Source organism: Typopeltis vanoorti, chromosome 5 (genome assembly GCF_054136105.1).
Source record: "Typopeltis vanoorti isolate ZY-2024b chromosome 5, IOZ_Tvanoo_1.0, whole genome shotgun sequence".
Lineage (NCBI taxonomy): Eukaryota > Metazoa > Arthropoda > Arachnida > Uropygi > Thelyphonidae > Typopeltis > Typopeltis vanoorti.
The window spans coordinates 55,580,356-55,596,855 of record NC_143553.1 but is presented as its reverse complement, the minus strand read 5'-3'; the positions used below and the strand labels follow the sequence as shown (position 1 = coordinate 55,596,855).

General features: G+C 36.2%; 1 protein-coding gene across 1 annotated transcript in view; it reads left to right on the top strand.

Annotated features, from left to right (window-relative positions):
* The window catches only part of Hsc70-5 (Heat shock protein 70 cognate 5), a 197,603-nt gene that overhangs the window by 42,720 nt on the left and 138,383 nt on the right, over nucleotides 1-16,500 (top strand). The window contains exon 3 of the mRNA XM_090392437.1: nucleotides 2,805-3,074. Coding sequence (XP_090248563.1) covers nucleotides 2,805-3,074 — 270 coding nt within the window. The remainder of the gene's footprint in view (nucleotides 1-2,804; nucleotides 3,075-16,500) is intronic.

The following is a 16,500-nucleotide window of genomic DNA, read 5'->3' as shown; positions in this document are numbered from 1 at the left end:
AAGACTTTAAAATCAACAGGAGATTTAAAATAATAATAACAAAAAAAAAAAACAGCCTAATTAAATAAGTATGACTGTGTTAAACTTCCCAAGAATTATTAGGCCTCTTACTCAACAGCCACAAAAACAAACATTGCGTGTTATTACAATTTAATGTTGTATTCCTGAAGATGTCTCTGTGACAGACAAAATATAGGTATGATTAAACCTGATGTTTATTTATTTCCTCCACAAATTTAATTACGAGGTTATGGCATCTAATCATGATTAGATGTTTAATTTTCACATTATCCAGATGAGCAGCATATCACCCCCCCTTTTTTTTCCTCCTGAAAAAATCTTGTTTTTGGGGTTTAAAATTCCCAATCCATCTGTACAGCTAGACTGGGAATTTTTAACAACCTACTACTCTAGCTTTAGCTGTCTTGATTTCATTAAGCCAAGTGATGGGGTTGTAATTGAAAAAAAGTATCAGCTCTATTTAAATTTTTTTAGATGAATGGTTTTATTATAATAGGTTTTAAAAAGAAACAGCAAATGCAAAGATACTGAGATAGGAGTGTTGGTAGCTTGCTCCACCTTTGCAACGTGTTGCCCTGGTGTTGTACCACCTTAACCTAGTCCTGAAGATACTTTCAGGTGCAAACTTTGTTTGCTCACACTTGGATAAAGGATTAAACTAATTTTATTATACTCTAACCAAGTGAAAAATAAACTTTCAGCATCTTTCTCTAAATCCAGAGTAATTTATTAAAAAAAAAGGGTGGCACACCATTTGGCAACTCCTATAGGTAGAGATGACCTGCTAATGCTTCTGCCTGGTATCTCTCCTGTCATATGATAATATAAACATCACCCACATATATAAAGTCCACCAGCAGGTCAAGCGTACCTTAAGTCAGTCCGAAGACAAACCAGCCAGCATCACCCTCACTACTCCAGTTGAAATAACCAACATCATAAAACATCTAAACAACAAAAAAGCTCCAGGGCCAGATGGAATTACTAACAGAATCATCAAATTACTTCCTAGAAAAGCTATTATGCAGCACCTGGTTAACATAACCAATGCAATATTGAGGATACAACACTTCCCCTTTGCATGGAAAACAGCAGACATCATACCAATAAAAAAGCCAGGAAACAATCCGCAACTCCCGCAAAGCTACCGACCAATAAGCCTGCTTTCCAACCTGGGAAAGATTGCTGAAAAAATTATCCTTTCAGGACTACAAGAAAAATCAGACCAATTAGGAATAATTCCAAACGAACAATTCGGCTTCTGCCGTATGCACAGCACAGTGCAACAAATACACCGACTAGTGGAGCATATCACTCAAGGATACAACTGGAACCTTCACACAGCTGCAGTTTTTCTGGATATTGCCAAGGCCTTTGATAAGGTATGGCATCAAGGATTACTCTATAAACTCATTCAGGCCAACATTCCAACAAACCTTACCCGTCTAATAAAATCATACCTCACTGACAGATCCGTGCAGATAAAAATAAATGGCACCATCTCAACTAGGCGCAAAATCCTGGCAGGAGTACCACAGGGATCTCTTTTGGCTCCTTTACTTTTCACAATCTACGTGGCTGACATTCCACAGAACCTGAGGACTACCATCACAGCCCTATATGCTGACGACACAGCCATAATGACAAGATCTCTCTGCCACACCTGGCGATCAGTCGTCTCCAGGATACTATCACAAAGCTAGAGAAATGGTTCTCCGACTGGAGGATACAAGTAAACCCCGTCAAAAGCTCAGCTATACTGTTCACCAGACGCAAAGCCTTCATCCAAGATGATATTGAACTTCTCGGAAAAAAGATACCATGGCAGACGGAAGCCAAATACCTTGGAGTACAGCTAGACAAAAAGCTAAATTTTAACAGCCATATCAAGCTCATAGGCACAAAGACATCCAGAACCATAGCCCAACTCTATCCCTTGATCAATTGCAACAGCAAATTGGATAAACTCAACAAGCTGTTATTATATAAGATGGTAATTCGACCAGTAATCACATATGCATCCCCGGCATGGAGTCACACATCCAAATCTAACATCCAGAAACTACAGTGGATACAAAACAAATGCCTGCAGATGATCTTAGACGCCCCATGGTTCGTCAGAAACACGCAGATCCACAGAGAAACCGGAACCCCTGACATCCGTTCTCTCCTTCATGACCATTCGGAAAAGTTCTTCAGCAAGGCACATTCTCATCCCAATCCACTAATCAGACAAGCTTCCAGTTATAGTGAACATGACTATCAAAAACACAAAAGACCCAAGGCAATCCTGCTTTCAGCAGAACAGAGCTAACTCCATAGTTCACAAAGTGCGAGCATAAGTCTCACAACCTCCCCCATCAAGCTTCTCCACACAGATAAAGGGGAAAATAAAAAGCATTTTATCCTTCACCCAGCAAGCCAGTAACGTTGTTGTTGTTATCTCTACTTGGGCCTGGCTCCCACTGAAGAGACCTCAATAAAGGTCGAAACTAGTCTGGGTAGTGGCCCTTCCCTTAATGCATAACATTAGACATATCTGCAAGGAGATGTGCTTTGCATTATATAGGAGATACTGAGATAGGAGTGTTGGTAGCTTGTTTCACCTTTGCAATGAGTTCCCTGGTGTTGTACCACCTTAACCTAGTCCTGAAGATACTTTCAGGTGCAAACTTTGTTTGCTCACACTTGGATAAAGGATTAAACTAATTTTATTAAACTTTCAGCAAATGTAAAGTAACAGTTTTTACTTTATTGTTTAAACATACTTTTTAACCTTATAGGTCAGAGGCTGTTAAAGGAACAGTTATTGGGATTGATCTTGGCACAACTAATTCATGTGTTGCTGTTATGGAAGGAAAATCTCCAAAAGTCATAGAGAATTCAGAAGGCTCTAGAACTACTCCTTCAGTTGTTGCTTTTACAACTGATGGTGAAAGATTAGTTGGTGTACCAGCAAAACGCCAAGCAGTTACTAATTCAGCTAATACCTTTTCTGCAACAAAACGTCTAATTGGTAGGAAATATGATGATGCAGAGGTGCAAAAAGATATGTAAGTAGGATATTGTGCTAATTTTTATAACTGAAGGTTTACATTTTTCTCATAGTTCAATATATTCTTTGGTCAATGATTTGTATCGAACAGTATGTTTGTAAAGTATGTTTAGAAAGTCATTTCTTTTCTTCTTGATCTCAGAAATGCATATCAAGTTCATTAAATTTCTAATCTATATAAATTTATATAAAAATATAGTAGAACCTGTTAAATGAGGAAAATCCTAAATGTCTAAATTTGGAAAAAATAAGTGAAACCTAATATATATAACTTCAGCCAGTTTGGAACAGTTAAGTTTCAAAATTTTCCTGGTCTTGTTTGATCAGTGTTAACATGAATACCCACTAAGAAGGTACATCTAGGAGGGAGTGAGGATTGGGCATGAATTAGTTGCGTTCATTATAGATGCAATAACTAGGATTGTTTAAGAATAAATGTTATATAGAGGAGGAGACCTGTAGCTTCCAAGGCATGACTGGGGAAACTGACCTATTGTCCATTCCTCAATTTCTTGTGGCGGATCTATTACTAGGTATCTATTTGGATGCTGAATAAATGTGTTTGGGTTGGCAATTTGTAACTTAGATGCAAAATTGTCTTATAATATAACACACACTTGCATGTATATGATATAGCATGATGATGTCATGCTGACTGAAGTGTTATCTGTTTAAATAAGGTTTACTATTTACCTGACCAAAACAGCAGGGTATCTTATTTAACCAGATGACATCCCATTTAACATCACATATCATGCTGCCCCATCAGTAAGAAGCATTATTGGAAAAGAGGTAGATCTGATGGAGGAATTAGAGAGATACTACATCATCATTGCAATTGGTCTTGTTGGAGTTCTGAAACTGAAGTGCAAAATAGGTGAGATCCTTCTAAATAATAAGATAATTTGATGATTAACTTGGGCACTAGGAGTTAAGAAAAGAGTAACTGGAGATATCTATTTGGAACATAATCGGAGCAAATTTCTAGTTGTGATGTGGACAAATATCAAAATAGGATATCATACATTGAGAACTGTTTGTTCCTTTGATTCCTAAAAATTCTGGTAGGGGAGAAGCAGTTTTCTCCTTAGTCATTATAGAGGACAGTTGATATCAAGAAAAAATATTTAGTTCTTGTTGGAGTCCTAAACAGTTGGGTAGGAAATGAATCTTGGACATATGAAATGTTTTGGACAGTAGCATATTATGATTAATAATAATTAAATATTAATAATAATAATTAAGAATAAAATTAATAATACCCTGTTTTACTTCTAAAAATGTATTACTACTAAAAGTGTGGATGAATTACTGTTAATGCCATGTTGTTTCAGCATCTTCATTTGTTTCAGTATACAGGAGTGTAGAGGGGATTTGAGATAAAGTGATCACAATCTAGTATCGAGTAGGATTAAAATGAGTATCACACATTGAAGATTGCACTTGAAAGGTTTGAAAAGAATCAAACTTGAACAACTTGCAGATGGGAAGTGTACATTTAAATACACATATAGTATTGGGGGAAAAGATAAAGATGTTTTGAAACATCAAACCTTATGGACTTGAGAAGCAAAATTTGAAGAAATGCATTGTCTCAGCTAAAAAGCATGTATGAAGTTGCATGCAGAGGGATAAAATACCATACTTCACACAGAAAGTTAAAGAAGCAGTCCATGAAAAGCAGAAAAATTGTATAAGAATATCGACAGATTATACTGATCCTGGTACATAAGGCATTTATTTGCTATAGGCCCTGCCACTAAATGTGTGTGAGAGTAATGTGTGTACATCTGCATATATATGTACACTGCTAGAAAATAAGTCAATAGACACCATAGTGGGAAGAACGAACAGCTATATTGCCCATCTTAATAAGATATAGGACCTGCTTTCTGCGATGACTGCAGCAATCCTACAGGATATGCTTTCCACAAGTGTACAGTAGCAATCAATGAGAATTTTGAACCATTCTTGTAGGCATGTAGTGGGGTCTTGGACTGTTGTGGAGGTGGATGTTCTTTGACTTCACCTGATGCTCCATTTCATCCCACAGATGTTCAACAGGATTGAGATCAGAGCTCTGTAGAGTCCAGTTAAGTGTAGTGACATTCATATCCACAAACCATGCAGTTATAGCAAGACACAGTGCACTGCCTTGCTGAAAGAGACAGTGTTCACTTCTTTAGGAATACCACAAAGCAGGAAACATTGCATTGTCCAGAATGTTTAGATACCTATCGGAGTTGATGCTGCAAACAGGTCCGAGGCCAGACCTGGAAAAATGGGACCATACCATCACACGACCACTTCTGAATTTCATAGATGGAGTTACGCACTCTGGCAAGAGACTGTTAAATTGTGAATGAAGATATTTTATATGTTTTAATACTTCATTCACATTTAACATAATCCATCATGTCATAAGCAAGATTTGTAAATATTATTTGTTGTTGGTCTCTTGCTTGTAATAAATTATTCATAAATGCTTTGAGTTTTGTTTGTTATTAATTAATTATTTAATCTTAGAATATGTAATAATAATGAAAAGACTATATAAATATGTCATTCATTTTATTTAGTTTATTCTGTAAAATTTATTATAAGAAACTGTGTGTATGTAAATTAAATGTATATTATGTGAATTGTGATATATCTTTTTATTTCTGTATATGAGTGATTTTATGTAATTCTTCTGATTGAATTTGATTGGCTGCTGGAGGAGAAATGGAGTTTATTTTAGTTAGCTCGCGTGGAGAACGTGAGCTGCTGAGTATAAACAGAGAAGCCAGTGGATATAAGCTGAACTGGTTAGAACCAGATTTTGGCGGGAAGAAGGAATGTAGTTGATTGGAAAACGAAAGTAAGTAAGGGAAAAAGTTACAGACAGCAGAGAGACCGGTGGTGTGTAACAGAAGGGGAGTTGATATATGCCGTAAATCTACTACAAAAGGACTGGGAATTAATAGGCATCATGAATTACTTCTATGGGAGTTCTGATACTACAATATTTTCCAAATGGTTTGTGGAAGAATAGTGCAGAACCAAAGTTAATGCATAGAAGAAAATAAGGAATTAGTAGATAACTGAAACCTAGTGCATCAAGACTTGTGTATTTCTGTGTCTATATTTCAGTTATTACAGTGCAAGATTTCTTTAGAATTGTGTTGCCATAAAGTAAAAGTCAACAAGAATTTCAAATGTGCCTTTGTGAATTCGATGTGTAGAAGCGGTAACCCGGTAAGAGTTGTCCTTGCTGTAACCTGTGAAGCTATAACTGTTAACTCCGTCGGATATATTTTGACCTTAGCTGTGGTGTTATGTCGATTAATGGTCGGATGTTAGATGTACTAAAGTACTTTCCCCTCAAAATATTAAGTCTCATATTGTTCTATTAAATGTTTGCTTACTGAGAAGGAATTTAGTGTAGCCTGTCATAAGATTAATTATTGTAACATTTGGAAGGTTAAACCTCTAGAACTATTTTCAACTTGTTTTACTGAACATAAAGAACTGATAAATGAACGTTTGATAATTTATGGATTGTAATTATTCTGAATACTTTAAACTGAGCTAATATATTTATGATATGATTCATCCAATTGGGTAGAGAGAAATATTTCAGAGAAATACTAATGCTTTAAGAATTAAGAATTGGTAACATTAGTCATGCTCCTCAAACCTAATTGAGAAGTTGTTAATGTCTGAATGTGAATTCTTATAATATTTTAATTGGATTACCTTTTGCAGATAGTTATACTTCAATGTCTTTGAGTTAAACTTGGTGTTTGCCTGATTTTCTTTCATTGCACTGCTCATAAAATTAATCGGACCTTTGCGGAAGCCTTAAATGCTATTGATAACCTCGGCTTGAAGATAAAGTGATGCTATAAGTATAGTTGATGATTGATTCCTCTATGTTATTTAGACTAATCTGAATATAGGGTGGTGCAGTATAATATAAATTTCTTTATATTCAGATGAGCATCAATCAACAACTAATCAAGTAAAACCAGAAAATAAAGAGGCAAAGATAAGAATAACAAACCAACATAATTAGAACAGTCTGCAAGGTAGGATGTTCCAACAGAGACATTCACTGGGCATCCACCACATCCATCCATCTGCTAGGCAGAGGATGTAGTGTGATTCATCATTCCATATCACAGTCTTCCAAGCTTCCACATCCCATTATACATGCTCTTTGTACCACTGAAGACAACACAGCATATTGGTTTGGGTAATGTGCTTGCATATTACAGTCGTACTGTGGAAACCTGTGTTGTGAGCCTTGATTTTGTTTTTGTGCAGATTCATTTTCCCAGTCGTGTTCCAGAAAAAATGCAATTTTATTATTTTTATGTTTATCCTGCTCTAGATATCAAATAAGGAACTTTTTCAAGCCACTTCAAGTCTGGTGGTGAGTTATACGTTGAAGTTGGCTGTTCGTAATGGTATTTTTTAAGGAAAGTACAATGTAAACTAAATAAATTAATTACTAAAAATTTAATTTTTCCAGTATGTTAGCAAAGGTAAATTGCAGTCATCAGGGAATATAATAAAAGTTGAGACATACATGTATGCACTGGGTAAATGAAGGTGAGCCTAAATCCTAAATAGTGCCCACTAGTGGACTAGAATGGATGCTCTTGGCTGTTGGGCTGAATTCTGAGGATAAGTGCTTCCCAAATTTGTTGAAGTTTGGATGGAAGGCTGAAAAAGATTCTAGGAATAGTCTCATATTTTGGTGGTGTAAGGTGGCCTTTTTCTAGCATATCCTATGGTGTTGTCCAAAACAAGGTCAGGACTTGCTGACTATGTTTTGGATACTCTCATGATGTAATCAGATGTAGTCCATGCACTTGACAATGTGATTGGGCTGCATATGGTTAATAAAATTCAATAAAATACTGCCACTCATTTTATGGGTTTAGAGGAAAATGGAAACTAATCTAAAAGTTATACTGCAAAGACTTCTGCGAAGATTGAAGATCAAAATCATTGCAAGATAATGATATAAAATTTTTGCATCTGATTTTAAAAAATGTTTATGGTTTTCTCGAAGTTGGATTTGTGTATTCTGAATTAACTATTACCTCAATATCCTTATCCTTGTTCTTTCTGATTCCTCTTGCTGATATGGAGCAAATAGGGATATTACTGTTTGCCAGAACTGTATCCTCAGACAGTAGGCTATAGATTTCATGTCGAACTGCTATCTTCTAATCTCTTTGGGTCAAACTTAATTCGTTACAGTATGACATTTTTTCATTAAACTAGAAATATCATCATAAATATTATGCTTATACTTAAATGTTTCATATTTCTGTGTAATATTTAATATATTTGTTTTGAGAACAGTTTTGTGAAATAGCTATACAGATAACCCTCATATAACACAGTACTTATACAATGCGGTTTCGATATAATGCAGTCTACAAATTGTAGTAACCCTTTATCTTTTCGTATATTTTTTATCAGATGATTTAAAAATCAAATTTTATCTTCGTTAATTTTGCGTCTGCCATATCGCGCATGTAGTTATAAGTAGCGAATTTATATTAAGGGAAATAGCCTTTAGCACACATGTACATCAGTTGTTTACCATGTAAAGTGTTTCTTTTGAAAATTATCTTTGTTTTCTGCCAGGAGAGCTCATTAAAAATCGTATGTTCATCAGAAAATAAAGTGCTCAAGCTAAGCACTTTATTTTCTGGTGAGTTACATACAATATGTAATGCTTTTTTATGTAAAAAATTATTTTTATAGTAATGGCCACTTAGAGGGCTTTTGCGATATGGTTGGGAATGAAATTAGTGAGTTAATTGATGGATAAATAGATTTAAATTAGGAGGAACTGGTACAATTAATAGATGACGTCGAACCAAATGGAGAGGAAAGTTTTGCCGAAGATTCTGATTGTGATGAATCTGTTAAAGAATTCAGTTCATAGAAATTAGCAGGAGGAGTGGACTTGGCAAGGAAGTTATTTTACTGATAATGATATCTCAATGGAGCACGCTGGAAAATTCATGAGACAACTGGATATTTGTTTAGCTCAATATTATGAACTTAATAAAAAATTGCAGCATAGTAGTAGTAAGCAAGGTCTTATTACTGTCTTCTTGATAACTAAACCAGCCAAAGTATGCAATGAGAATTGTGCAAATGATGGCTGAGAGATTTAAAGTGATGACAACATCTGGCCCCTCATAAATAAAGAACATCTACAAAATGTTAGTTTTGAAGACAGTGATGACGATTAAAATATGCAGCTTATTTTATTTTGCCTAAAACATTTATGCATTATGTGCAATGAAGTTTACATGCAATTTGTAATTTTTATAAGTTTATACTATACATTTGTTTCATAGTTTATATGTTTTCTTAACTTAAATGATTTGCCTGAATTAAATAGAAATATATTTTTGTTGGATATGTCACTGTTAAAAAAAAAAAATAAAAAAAAAAAAATGATTTCGGAACATAACCTTACTTTTTCTATGTGATCTGAGTCTCGCATAACGCGACTTATATAATGCAGCATGTCTATGGAACCTAACATCCGTGTTATACAACAATTGCCTTTATTTTGATAATCTCATCAAATTTCTGACATGTATCCTCTTCCTCACAGAGCAAAACACTGAAATGCTCTAATTGTGAGGACTACTCCTGAGTGTACCAAAGGTGGAAGCATGAAAAGGAAATCCAAAAAATAAAAATACTTCTTACTCACTCAGTGATGAAGCAGTTACCACAAAAGAACTAACGTCTGATGGTAAACCATCCTACACTGAGAAGGCAAATGTAAAGAAAATGTCAACAATAGGGACCTTAACACATATGTTGATTCCACATTCTTATAACTACAACAACCTGGAATGGTAGGATTTGCTTGCTGTCTCTCTAAAACACATAAAAGAGAAAAATCAATATGAGCTTACTCCTGAGGAAAATAATGGAATATGTGCCACAGAGAACATGCTTCGAGATCTGTTAATAGACAGCTCATTAACTGACAGCATGATACCTCTTTATCCCACAAAAAGATAAAACAATTAATATACTTACTGGACTAAGGGAGTCCAGTTTGACAGTGTTTTGGATATTTTTTGTGATGAAGAAGAAATATTGGACACTGGCTGTGGACAATTCTCCAGAAAGAGAAAATCCAAGGCCATTGAAAACAAAACCTCTCAACATAAGAAACAAGATGATACCACCCAAAAGTGATAATGAAAAATGAAAGAATCCTGCAATGTAATTGTTGTGGATTTTGACAAAACACTGATGACATCAAAGCTCTTACAGAAGTATATGCTTCTGTCTGCAGGAAGCACACCTGAAATCTGGTGATTATCCTACATATGTAGCCTATTCATAAGGACAGAATAGGGGATGGATCTGCTGATGGAGGAGTTACCATCCTTGTGGGCAACCAAACCCTCTTCTAGCATGTCCAATATAATACAGAGGCAGTTGCCATCCAACTCTCAGTTGAATTTCTTATAACAGGTTGCTGCATCTTCCTATCTTCTTCCTGCTTCAGATATCTCTCAGGATGACCTTGATGATGATGTCATGTTGCAGTTATCACCCCCCCCCCCCTTTACTTTTAGTGGGGAATTTAACTGGACACAACACCTCTGCAAGGTAATGCCTGAACTAATATAAGAAGAGTTGTGGTGCATATGCTTGGCAACAACCTCTCTTCATGAATTCAGGAAGCAAAAACTTCTATATACCTTCTCAAACACTCACTGCCTGTCTGTTCACCCTCCCTTTTTCCAATGTTGAAGTGGGAAATTGAAGACAACTTATTTGGGAACAGAGCTCCAAACATCCACAGGGGAGTAAAGCGAGACAAGTGGCAAGTGAATTTTCGACCTCATTCTAAATGCATTAAGAATATATTATTTTGCATAATTTGCACTTTTTTCCCCTTAAAATATGCCATTTATTGTCAAGTTATTTGATCATGGATGGCTGCTAATGAATTCATTAAAAAAGTTTTATTTCCAGGGAGTTGGAAATAAAACTTACAGATCTGCAATCCTTAAGAACACTACTGGATTCTCTTCTAAAGAATTGCCAAAACACTTGGGATTTTAGTTTCTCTAAAAGTAAAAAGCATAATGTAAGCCATTCATCTTCACTTTCTTCCCTCCTTTTATCTTCGTTAAGGTTTAAAACTTTTTTTTCTGCATGAAAGACTTGTTTTAACACAGTTAGTAATTAAAAACTCAGTCCATCGTATCTCCCCTAAGTAGTTGTTCTGTCATCACTGTTGTAACATCACAATTGGTAACTTTTAAATATGTTTCTTTCTATATGAAAGATTTCATAAATATCCACTTTTTAGTTTCTAAAATCTCATTTCTCTTGCAGCAATACTATTTCTTTTCACTCCATACTTGCTTCTATGTGCGAAACACCTGGTTTTCATTTTATTCATGAAGCGATAAAAATGAGCCACCATTATGAGTTAGAGCACTTTATTTGAAAACAGTAAATCTCCCACACTTCAGCTAGAAAATATACAAGTTTGTCACATCATATGTGCATTTCAATTAAATTTCAGTTATCATTTTCAATAAAAAAATGTATAATCAAATCATTGCATTTAGTTCAGTATTAAGCTTATAGCTACAGTATGCATGACATGTGTGATGGACAATATCTCTTGTATCCTGTATTTCCCTTCAGCCTTGTGGCTGGCTGGTTGTAGTGATACACCTCCATACCATGGAGATGATTACCAGGCAAGGTGGTTTCCCAGTTGCCTTCCTTGCTGCAAGTATTTATGACTGTAGCGTGTGTGTTCATGGGACCGGTTTGCTGTTTTGAGGCAAGAAAAACTCGAGTTACTAGGGGAAAATGTCATGCATCGCCATATGAGACTGGTTAACTCACCTTCAGTCGAAAGAGACCAGATAAAGGTTCCTCATGTCATGGACTGGAATCGAACACAGGTCGTTCTAACCAGAGGACTTAGTCTATACTGATTGAGCTACAGAGGGAAGGGTGCTTAAGGGTCAAAGCTGTATAACTGAGAGGAGACCTCCACATAGCCTTTAAAGGAATGCGGAGAACCGACCAGGGCTTCTGACCTAATGTCCAATCCTCACCTTCTCGTGGTGCACCCTGTTGGGTATCTACTTTGATACTGAACGAACGAGGATGGGCTGGCAATTTGGGATTTAGCCGACCAAATTGTATTCTTATTGGTTAAACCAAAATAAAAAATGATGGTACAACATGACAAAATTTCATGCCGGCTGGAGCGTCGCCCAGTTAAACAAGGCCCCCGTTGTTTTCGCCAGGGAACCAGGGTGAACAGCGAAAAGTCAGCTACTGGAACAAATCTGAAAACAAACCCCAACTCAACATCACCAGAGTTAAAGATCGGTACTATCAACGTAAGAAGCCTGAATGGCAAAGAAATGGAGCTAGCTGAGGAATTAGATAAGTACCAGATGGACATAATAGGGGTGACTGAAACAAAAAAAGACCAAAACTGGTGAGATCTTTCTGGGCAATAAATACAAAATGTTATATTCAGGCAATGACAATCAAGGAAAAGAAGGAGTAGCCATAGTATTCAACACAAAATACGAGGCTAATCTTCTTGAATGGCAGTCAGTCTCAAGTAGAGTAATGTGGGCAAATATGAGAATGGGGAACTGGACAATGAGACTTATTTGTGCCTATGGTCCCACAGAAGGTTCTACTAAGGTAGAAGTGGAGGAATTTTTTGAGGCTTTAGAAAAAGCAACTGACACAATGAAAAGGAAAAGTTGGTCCTTGTTGGGGATCTAAATAATAGAGTAGGAAATGATTGTGAGACATACAAAAATATTTTGGGAAAATTTGGAGAAAAGAGCAAAGCTAATAATAATGGCAAATATCTGTTGGATTTCTGCTCAGGACATGGACTGGTTATTACTAACACCATGTTCCAACATAAAAATGTGCACAAATTCACATGGAGAGAAGAGGCTAGGAATGAGAAAAGTCTCATTGACTATGTTGTTGTTGATAGTGATGTTTTCTAACTGGTGCAGGACACCAGAGTGTACAGAGGATTTGAAATTGGAAGTGATCACTATTTAGTCTTGAGCAGGATAAAATTGAATTTCACATTGAAAAGAATAACATGTAAGAAAGTTTTAAAGCGAATAAAAGTTGAGCAGCTCTCAGATGTGAACTGTAGACTAAAATACAGAAATATTATTGAAAAGAAAATGAAAGAGTTTGAGAACAGGAATCAAACCTTGGAGATTCAGTGGCAAACTCTGAAGGAAACATTGATTGATTCTGCCAGAGAGGCATGTGGTGAGGTTGTGTGCAAGGATAAAAAAATCAGAACTCCCTGGTGGACACAGGAAGTTAAAGAGGCAATGAAGGAAAAAAAAAAGCATATCAAAAGTTCCTGGCAAATAAGTCAGCTTTTACTCTTACAGAATACAGAGACAAATGTAAGAAAGCTAAACAGTGTGTAAAACTAGCTAAACAAAAGTCATGGGAAGACTTTGGCAAGAATATAGAAAATAAATATCAAGAAGGTGGCAAAATATTTTGGAGGTTGTTGAAGAAGCTTAGGAATGGAGGAAAGAGTGCTGTAAAAGGAATTAGAGATGATAAAGGTGAAATGAAAACAGGAGAAAAGATATCCTTGAAGTATGGAGTAATTACTTTGAAAAACTGCTAAATGAAACAAGCAGTGATGACAGCACAGTGATAAAAAACACTGACCAGGCATGCAGTCAGGAATACATATCCATACTTGAAGTAGAAAAAGCCGTCAAAGGCTTGAAATGTGGAAAGGCAGCAGGAGTAGATGATATTCGACCAGAAATGCTGAAGTATGGTGGTATAAGAGTCTTACAGTGGCTGCACTGCATAGTTCAGAAAGCCTGGACAGAGGGACGAATTCCCGATGATTGGAGTAGAGATCTCATAGTACCCATATATAAAAAGGGAAATAAAACTGAATGTGAGAATTACAGAGGTATTTCCCTACTGAGTGTTCCTGGCAAGATCTATGCAAGTATACTTGAGAAACGGTTGAGAAGAATTGTGGAAGAAAAGCTTGGTGAAGAACAAGCTGGATTCAGGCCAAATGGAGGCTGTCAGGATCAGATCTTCACTTTACGACAAATAGTTGAGAAAGCATAGGAATATAACAAAGATCTGTATTTAAGTTTTGTCGATTTGGAAAAGGCATATGACAAGGTGCCAAGAGAGAGAGAAGCTATTCAATACGCTGCAGTTATATGGTGTCAATGGGGCATTATATCAAGCAATACTTAGTCTTTATTTGAGTTGTGAGTCAGCAGTTAGAATTGAAGGAAGTACAGGAAGATGGTTTAATGTTAAATCTGGTGTGAGACAAGGATGTACATTATCCCCTCTGTTATTCATTATCTATATGGATCACATTATGAAGGAATGTGGTATTAAACCTGATATCAAAATTGGAGATGTTAATGTCAGCTCTTTGCTTTATGCGGATGATGTTATACTTCTAAATAAATCCGCTACAAGTCTGCAAGATTCTCTGACTAAATTGAATAGCTGTTGTAATAGATATGGTATGAAGGTCAGCAATAAAAAGACAAAGACAATGAAAATAGGCAGAATCATTGAAAATGTCAACTGTGTTGTGAATGGAGAACCTGTGGAACAAGTCAAACATTTCAGCTACTTAGGCACAATTTTTACTGAAGATGGTAAACTAAATATAGAAATAGACAATAGAATCAGCAAAGCTGGTATCGTGGGAAGTCAATTGAATAAATTCATATGGAATAAGAAAGAAATTAGTCGGAACACTAAATTAGCTGTATACAAGACTGTGTTCAAACCAATTTTAACTTATGGATCTGAGAGCTGGGTCAGAAGTAAAACACTTGACCAAAGACTAGAGACCGCAGATATGAGAGTCCTGAGAAAGATTAGAGGCGTGGACAGATGGCATCAATGGCAATATCATATTAAAAATGAGGATATTAGGAAAGAACTTGACATTGTCAGCATCCAGGAATGCGTTAGCAGAGCTAATCTCAGATGGTATGGTCACTTAAATAGAATGGGTGAGGAAAGATTAGCAAAACAAGTGTTCTCTGCCAGGTTGGCAGGAAAACCACCCAGAGGAAGACCAAGATATAGGTGGATTGATACGGTACAAAGTGCCTTAGACGATAGAAATATAAGATCTGATAATGTTGGAGTCTTTACAAGTAACAGTCTGATTTGGAGGAAAATTGTAGATAGGAAGTTAGTAATGAAGTAATTTTTTCATGTAGTACTGTCATATCCTGTACACCCCTTGAGGGTACATGGCAGGAATTTGATGATGATGATGATGGCTCTAATGGACAATATATTCTTTTAAAAAAATTAATTGTACTTTTTCAAAGTATTATTCCATCAACAAAATAAGCAAGTAATTATAAACACTAAAATAAAAATTGGCACAATCTAATTCAATACTGCAGTACTTCTACTATGATTATTATTATTTCATGGGCATCCCCATGGAGTCCAAAGACTCATCGCAGAAGACCCAAACCATCCACACATCCATCATACCTCTCCTTGAACCCATTAATAGACATAGCACAAAGATTCTGGCAACCCATTCCACTCATTCACAACTCTCCAAGCAAAAAGTCCTGACATCCCCCACCAACCACACTCCACCCAACCTCCATGGACAAAACAATGCTCTCTCTCCCCTCCAGTCAAGTGCTAAAACATTTCCACTGCATCAAAAACTCCAAGTGGGATTTGAATCACAGGCCTATGGATAGGTGCATCATCAACATCTACAGTTCACCACTGTGCAAACTGAGCTACTGAGAGACTTATATATGAGGGTGGTCTAAAAAGTTCTTGGCTTTGACCATAGATGGCAACACTATATGCACATTCCCCCCCCCCCCCCCCACAGTTGGTACATCTCATAAGCATACATGTGAAATTGCAAGTCATTCTATCAAGTTTGTTTAATATAGCTCTCCAACACTTGCTGTCTGAAGCAAAAGTGTTCATCTGTATCCCTTGAAATGGATAAAATTGAGTGTCGTGCAGTTCTAAAATTCTTTGTAAAAGAAGGTTTAACGTCCAAAGAAATTCATAAAAGTTTATGGGCACGATTCTCCTTCATTTTCGATAATTAAGAAATGGGCTGCTAAGTTTAAACATGGCCGTACCAGCCTTGAAGATGATCCACGTGAAGGATGTCCAAAAAAGTGTAACAACACCAAAAATCATTGATCAAGTGCACGATATGGTATTGGATGACCAGCAGATTGAAGTGCGTGAAATTGCTGAGATTATAGGCATTTCAAAAGAACGTGTAGGATATATTTTCCATGAAGAATTGCAAATGAAAAGGCTTTGTGCAAGATGGGTGCCAG